We start from the raw sequence: 7,675 nt of genomic DNA on the forward strand, positions 1-7,675 counted from the left end.
TGTGAAGGAGGCTCTTGGTTATCAGAGGCCTTTTAAAAAATACGTGGATAGAAATAGGACATTGGGTTTAAAATCCTTTTATTACAGATCCACACAGCAAGCTGATTCAAAGACCAGCTTCCCTTTGCTGTAGAAGCTCCATAACCTTTTCTCCACCCAAACAGAAAAGGATGGAAATTTTCAGAATTGAGGGCAGCATTGTGTTTCGGAAACTCCAGGTTCTTGGAGGCTTGTGGTTCAACTCTGACAGTTAACTTACTAAGCTTTCCATACGTCTGCCTCGACACTTGAAATAAAAAGAGGTCAGCTACTCAAAGGGCTTGTGATATGATTATTATGCATTATATGCTCTTATTTTTTTTTATGGATCAAAAGTCAGGGCTCAGCTTTTCTAGACTATACTATGGCAAGTCCCAAGGGTGATAGAATTTTTAAAAGTTTTTTAATTACAAAAAATAACAAAAATACAGAAAACTGAATAAAACATAAACATGGAGCATGACGAAGTTTTATAAAGTGAACACTTGTGTAACTACCACTCAGGTCAAGCAATAGAGCTTGTCAAGGAGTCTAGAAGCCCTTCCCAGCTGCACCCCCTTCTTCTCTCTTAAAGGAGGGGATGCTGAGCTGACTTGAAAGGGGTCTCCACCTCACTTTACTTTAGCATCTAACCACAAAAGGACACATTTTTAAAATTGCCTTTCAGTTTTCTAGCTTTTTGGAATTTATTTAGTAGACTCATGTAATAGGTCTTCATGTGTGTCTGGGTTTTTTCATTCAATGTGGCTTTAAGATTCATCCGCCTCGTGGCAACGCAGCTGTCCGTTCATTTTCATTGCCGTATAGCATTATTCCCACCAATGTGTCAAAATGTATCTTTCCATTTCTACTGTTGACAAACCTGTGAGCTGTTTCCCTGCTTTTCCTATCATGAATAATGTTACCATGGACGGTCTCCTGCATTCTCCCCGGATACAATACGCACCCATTTCTCTAGGTTCTACACTTCGGCACAGAATTTCTGGGTCACAGAACATGCATGTCTTCCGTTTGACTAGATCATGGAACAACTGTCTTCCCAAGTAGTCGTACAAATTTATGAGGGTTGAGTAATGGGATTTTGCAATAATTATATTATTAAAGTCACATGTTAATCTGTATCATGTCACATGAAGATTCCGCTCAATTTATTGGATTTTGTTTCATCCCTTCTTCTAGAGGAATTTAAAAGGTTTGCCCTAAAGCATCCGGAATATGCGAAGATCTTTACAACGTACTTAGACCTCCAGACGAGCCATGTGTTTTCACTCCCTGAGGAAGACCAGGCACCGCCCCCCGTCGCCACTAATAAAGTCAGTCCAGAAAACCTCGATGAGAGCCCCTCAGACAAGAAAGATGACTGAAAACAAGTGTCCCCAGGAAGGAACATGGAGTGGCTTTTACTCACATAGAGAAGGCATTTATCGAGAGTACTGTCAATGGGGTTTATTGAGTAATGGTGATGTATAAAATGGAAAGCTTTTTATAAAAATGGTAGACTTTTATTAAGATGATTTTGTTCACATGTGTGGATCAAGGATTTTAATATTCCTCTGTTCTGTTATATTATGCTGTACTGATTGGTTTACTGGGGATAAATGTCTTTCTATGGAATCTTCCAGTTTAATTTGCACATTTAAATGAATGAAACACTCCCATGTACTGATGAGCATTCATCGAAATGCCCAAGAGTTTTCTAAGGAGGGAAAAAAAGTACTATATTGTCCTGTCTTGTGCCCTAATAAGAATGAAGAGTCTGAGGAATGTTGCGGAATTTTGCACCTTTACCATTACAGATTCATTGTTTTCCATTTCCATTTCAGTTTCTTGGATCACTGACTATGGTTGGATTGGAGAGGAGAGCTCCGTCAATTAGATGAGACTCTTAAAAACCCCTCTTCTCTCTAGCATGCATCCCCATTGTAGATTTCCTCCACCACTCGCTAAGGGAACTCACGCCATTCTGCATGGTCTCCCGATTTAGAACTCTTGTGTTACAGACGACAGCTATGGCCAGAGGCTAAGGGAGGGTTGCCTTATTGAAGGCAATGTTGACTGTCTAACAAGAAAATGAATTGTTGGCCACAGAGTTTAGTTCCATCTGAGTTGGATAGTTCAGAATGTAGCTCTTGCCCAGTAAATGAATCAGATTTGCTCTACTGATAATAACATTAAAATTAAGAACGTGTCTGAAATATCTGCAGGGAACACACAAAAGTTGCCAAAGCGAGGGAATCCAAAATCCTAGCAATCCCCCCACCGGCCCCCCCGGCAAGAACCGGACAGTGGCATCATCCTTAGGTCAGCCGGTCATTTCCCTCTGGTGCCGTTTTTATGGGGTGTCATGCGTATCTGCATGTCATCGATATCACTTATGTTCGAAATTTCAAACAGAGGACCAATTTTTTAATGTAGAAAAACAGGTGGTTCAAATTCTGAGTTTAGTCTCTGAATTTAAACTCTTCGTTTTGGCTGTGTTTCTGAATATAACGGCGATTCACCCCCAAGCTAGCTTTTCAAGGCCATTTTTCGATGTCAAAAGTCTTGTGAGAAAGGTGTTGGAATAATGATCTCAAACTAGTTTTCCATGCTAAGCACCTAGTGTTCCAAGGTAATGAGTAAACACGTATTTGGATAATTGCTTACTAAAAACCCAATGAAAGTAGAGATAATTGTTTGCTTTTTTATATGTCTTACAGCTATTTAGACAAGGCATTGAATGAGCTGAAAACAATTGGCTGAACTAGGAAAGTACATGTTTACAATAGTGTTTGGCATCTGCAATTAAATGTATTAATACTCAGGTACCATGATTATTTTTATCATAGAAAAGCCACATGGTAACCCTATTAGTCACGACAAAGTAGCATTGGAAATTAAAAGCTTTCTATGAGGCTCTTGTCTTCCTGTTTTCAAATAATATTTTATGGTCTTAAATTCCACTTCTGCCAACAGAATGTTCCTATTCTGTCATGTTACGGAACAAACAGAATTGCTACATACAATCTTGGTAATTAAAAAATTCTGGTTTTGCTATTTTGTCTCAAATGCAATATATCTTTTTAATATTGGGGTTTGAATTTGTTTGCATGTTGAGGAATGGGATTCATCATTTTTTATTGCATTTAAGCTTTATCACACATGATTTTACTCTAATGAAAAGCTCAACTTTTAGCCAAAGCAGCAATACTTAGTGTTTAGTATAAAGAAGTTGACTTCTGATTTGGGGGGGTGGAGGGGTGGCGCCTGACAACACAATCCATGAACCTCAGTGTTGCCACAGTGAGGCCTTCACTTAACCAAGGTCTCTTTCAAAGGGGCTTTTCTCCTTGTAGGATATAAAGCAAGGAACTGCATCTCACTAAATCAGTTAAATGCACCGTGGTTTTACATAATCGTTTGAAAAAAAAAAAATAAGTTAGTCTTTGAAAGGAGAAATCCTAGCTCCTGAGACCTATAAACCTTAAAATGACCATCGGAAGAGTTCTGCGGAGGGATGAGGACTTCCCGAATGCCGCAGAAGGAGCGGCCTACGTCCTGTAAACGTATTTCGGTCTCCTACGTGTACGGTGCGCGGGGGCTGAGCGAGAATGCTGGTGCCCACAGTGGGTATTTCAGAGAGACTGCCTCCCTTTCAGAAATATGTTGCCTGCTCTCCTCAGGGGGCCCACGCTGTGCAGATACTGGTCCCCAGACCCAGAACTCACCCCTTCGGAGGACTGGCGCTGGAGTTCGGTGCCTCCCTGACTGCTGTTGGTGGATGCTCAGGGCGGGGCGTCGAGTGAGTTGGGACAGGCGAGCTCCTCCCTGCAGAGGCCCTTGTGTGTGCGCCTGTTCGCAGCAATCACTGCAGAGGATAAAAACAGGCCGGTGAGAAATCCTCTAGGAAAGCAGACACACGTGCAGTCTTCTTTTCTTCCTGGTTCATTTTTAATTTGGGGAGGAATTACTATAGCAGAGCATTAAGTGAGTGCTATGTTGTCCTAAGACAGAGGCGAAGGCCCTCACCCAGCCGTTGATGTATTTCCCATATACACGTCACCCACTTGGGTAAGTAGGGCAACAACCTGAAGAACCTCTGCTCTTGTTAGCCCGTTTAATTACCTCTTCTTTCTAGGTAATTATTCTCTCCCAACAAACTTCTCGAGTGTATTGAAGGGCTAGCAAGTTCTAACAAATTGTCTCCATTATATTGTGTTATACTTTTTCCTAACATGTTAACCTTATCATTTTCTTAGCATTCTTATAAAATAGTCTATATACATTAGAAGAGCTAAAAAGCAGAGAAAGGAATAAACAAAAGAAAGTCATGTGTATTTTCACTACCCCACATGCAGTGTTACTAATTTTTGACACATTTTATTTTACTCTTTTTTTAGATATTCTTACGCTCTCAAGAGAACAATATTTATGGTATTTTGTATCCTATTCTTTCACTCACACTATAACATTTTTCAATGGCATTAACATTCTCTGTAAATGTAAATTTTAAAAAGTACCTACTCTCCCTTCAGGGAGCTATAACATAAAATGTGTAACCATTCTTCTAATAATGAACACGTGAGTTTCATTTTCATTTTGGGACTATTAAAAATACCCAACTCAATACTCCATAAGAGTTCATAATTACAAATAGCTTGCTAAGGGACTTATTTAGACTTTCTAAATTCCAAAATGAAAAATTCACTGAAGATTTTACAATCCCTAAAATTTGTTTCAAACTCATTTAACTACAGGAAAAAAAATTGATATTATCTTAGATTACATACAGTTTAGTAATTTCAACTTCTTAGTGATTAATGGCCCATGTCTCTTAAAGGTAAGTAAACTTACGTTTTAAAAATATTTTTCCTTTTGTAAAAGTAACAGACTTCCTAGTTACTACAATAAGGGACAATAGTAGTAGTAGTAATAGCTACCAATTTGGTGTGCTTACTATATATCAGATGTTGTGTTAAGGCATCTACACGCCTGAACTCATTTACACACTCAAGCGCTGGTATTGTTTAAAACTATCCTTAAGTCACTCAAGTGGCACAGCTTGGAACGAAACCTCATTTTGTCTGATTCCAAAGGCCGTACTTGTAATCATTTATATAAAGCAACACAGCCACCTGGTCTATAGAACTTACAGGTGTAGCATCTGCCACGTATTTGCCACGTGACGTCAAATTCCCACCTGTCACGGAGCGTGGCCTTGACGGTACCCATCTTCTGCTTTTGCCCTCCTCTAACTTCTCGTGCCGTACAGAAAGCGCAGCGCCCTTGTCACAGCAGAAACCGGAGAGCACTGCTCCTGTTGTCGAAGGCTACCCCGTGCAGTTTGGGTAGAATCCTGATTATCCTCCAGGGCCCTTCGTGGTCCCACCCCCGCCTGCGGCCTACACCTCAGCCATCTCCCTCTCCTTCACCAAACTCCTACCACCGACCTTTCTTTCCCTCAAACCAGCTAAAGCCCCTCCCCACCTCAGGGTCTTTGTACGGCCATTCCCCCTGGAATATTCTTTCCCAAAGACCTTCACCTGGCTTTCTCTTCTTCATTCAGACTTAAAAGAAAAGCTTCGTCGAGATGTGATCTGCACGCTGTGTGATCCACCCATTCGAAGTGCTTAGCATCTTCGGAGGGTTGTGCAACCCTCGCATCTGACTTTTTCATTTTTGACTTCATTCAGATTTTAAATCAAAGGGCATGTCCTCGAATAGGAATCCCCCCATCGCCTAATTTTAAAAGCCCACTTCGTCTCCACAGGCATTCTCAATCCTGTTGCCTTTTTTGGTACGGCATTTAAACTTCTGTGACATTATTGGTTTCTGTGTTTATTGTCTGTTGTCCCTGGCACTTAGGTGGGCCTGACACATAGGAAACACTCAATATTTGATGAATGAATGAGTAAGGATAATGTCACCTTTTATTTACTGGGTCTTGCATTGTGTTAGAATAGAGATCATCTTGACAACAAACTTGAAAACCTGGGAGTGTGATCCCTAAAACTCCTAAGGCAAGGAAGGCTCAGAGGTTTGCTCGAGTCAGGTCGCTGGTGAGTAGCAGGGCTGGAGTGCAAACCCAAGGCGGCCTGGCTCTAAATATGGGCATGTTTCATTAGGCCAAGGCAACTCGAACCCGTGCAATAATTCAAGAGTTACATGACAGGCTTCAGGTTCCAGAAGCGTGGAAACCGGATCACCTGAGAGCCCTCTGGCCACAAACCCCCTAGAATGCGGAACAGAGCATCTCACGCTTATTTGAAAAGCACGGCTGAGTGTGCCAAGGCCAAAAACTGAAGAGGGAGCCAAAAACCAGAACTGTGTGAAGGCACAAAAGTTACGGTTGACCCGTGGACATCGGTCGGTAGCCAAAGAGACTTAGTATTTGTGGTGACGGGAGACCTAAGACAAGGGGCTTTGGAACTGAGATCTCGGGAGGGAAAAACAGACATTTGAAGGACCACCCTCAGTAAAAGAATGAACTAGAAAAATTCCACCTCTGGAAAAGGAAGACAGTGAAATTTTTCTGTCTTGGCCTAGGTTGCGGTGGAATATTTTCCTATGGTCATTTTGAAAATTTCAATTCCTTTAAATGTTTTAAGATTCACTTTATGTCCCAGCCTATGGTAGATCTTGGTGAATGTCCCATGTCTACTTGAAAAGAATGCATTCTGCCATGGTCAGGTGTAATGTTCTATAAATACCAGATCTAGTTAGTTGATAGTCCTGCATCCTTCTTTATCCTTGCCGATTCTTTGTTTACTTGTGCTGTTAATTATTGAGAGCGGGATGTTGAAATCTCCAGCTATAATTGTGATTTTATCAGCTGTCATTCGGTCTGAAGCTCTGCCGTAAGGTTCATAATCACTTTTGATTGTTATGTCATCTCGACGAACTGGCCCTTCTGTCATCAGAAATAGTCCTTTTTCATTCCGGTAACCCTCCCTGTCCTGTTAGTGACATCACCACTGTCACCACCCAGCTTCCTTATGACCAGTGCTTGCTTGCATGGTTTATCTTTTTAATCTTTTTTCTTTTAACCATCTGTGTTTTATATTCCACATGCGTCACTTACAGAAGTGTTTTATGGCCCGTTTGGGTCTCGCATATTTACCTTCTCTGACAGGTTGCGTGTTTACATTGGAGCATTTGGTCCACTCCCATTTACTTGATTATTGCTTGAGTCCACCGCCTTGCTTTTAGTCTGCTGTTATTTCCATCTGTGCTTTGATCTTTTTTCCTCCTTTCCTGACTTAATAAGAAGTGAATTAATCAACTTCTTATTATTTTATATTTTCTTTGGGCTTATTAGCTAGCTGTACTTAATTTACTAACTGTTAAGGGTTGCTTAAGAGCTTGCGATATACATAGTCCATTTAATATAATCTACTTTCGAATAATAGCATGTTTCTCACTTAGCACAGGAACTCCCCAACACTGCACTTCCATTCCACCCTAGGTCAGCATGGGGGCTGTTGTAGTGTCGTCTACGGATCTTCAACTGTGCAGGTGAGACAGGCCACACGTTGGGAGAAAATACTTGCACAGCACATATCTAACAACAAAATGCCCTAGGATATATGAAGAACTCCCAAAATCCAATGGTAAAAATAAAACAATCCAATCAGAATCTGGGCAGAAGACGTGGACA

General features: G+C 41.0%; 1 protein-coding gene across 1 annotated transcript in view; it reads left to right on the forward strand.

Moving 5' to 3' along the window:
* LPCAT2 (lysophosphatidylcholine acyltransferase 2) overlaps positions 1-3,075 on the forward strand; it is a 54,912-nt gene extending 51,837 nt beyond the window's left edge. The window contains exon 14 of the mRNA XM_024551432.4: positions 1,219-3,075. Within this exon, the coding sequence (XP_024407200.3) occupies positions 1,219-1,403 (185 nt within the window). The 3' untranslated portion in view covers positions 1,404-3,075. The remainder of the gene's footprint in view (positions 1-1,218) is intronic.
* The last annotated feature ends 4,600 nt before the right edge of the window (positions 3,076-7,675 follow it).

This window comes from Desmodus rotundus, chromosome 12, assembly GCF_022682495.2.
Source record: "Desmodus rotundus isolate HL8 chromosome 12, HLdesRot8A.1, whole genome shotgun sequence".
Lineage (NCBI taxonomy): Eukaryota > Metazoa > Chordata > Mammalia > Chiroptera > Phyllostomidae > Desmodus > Desmodus rotundus.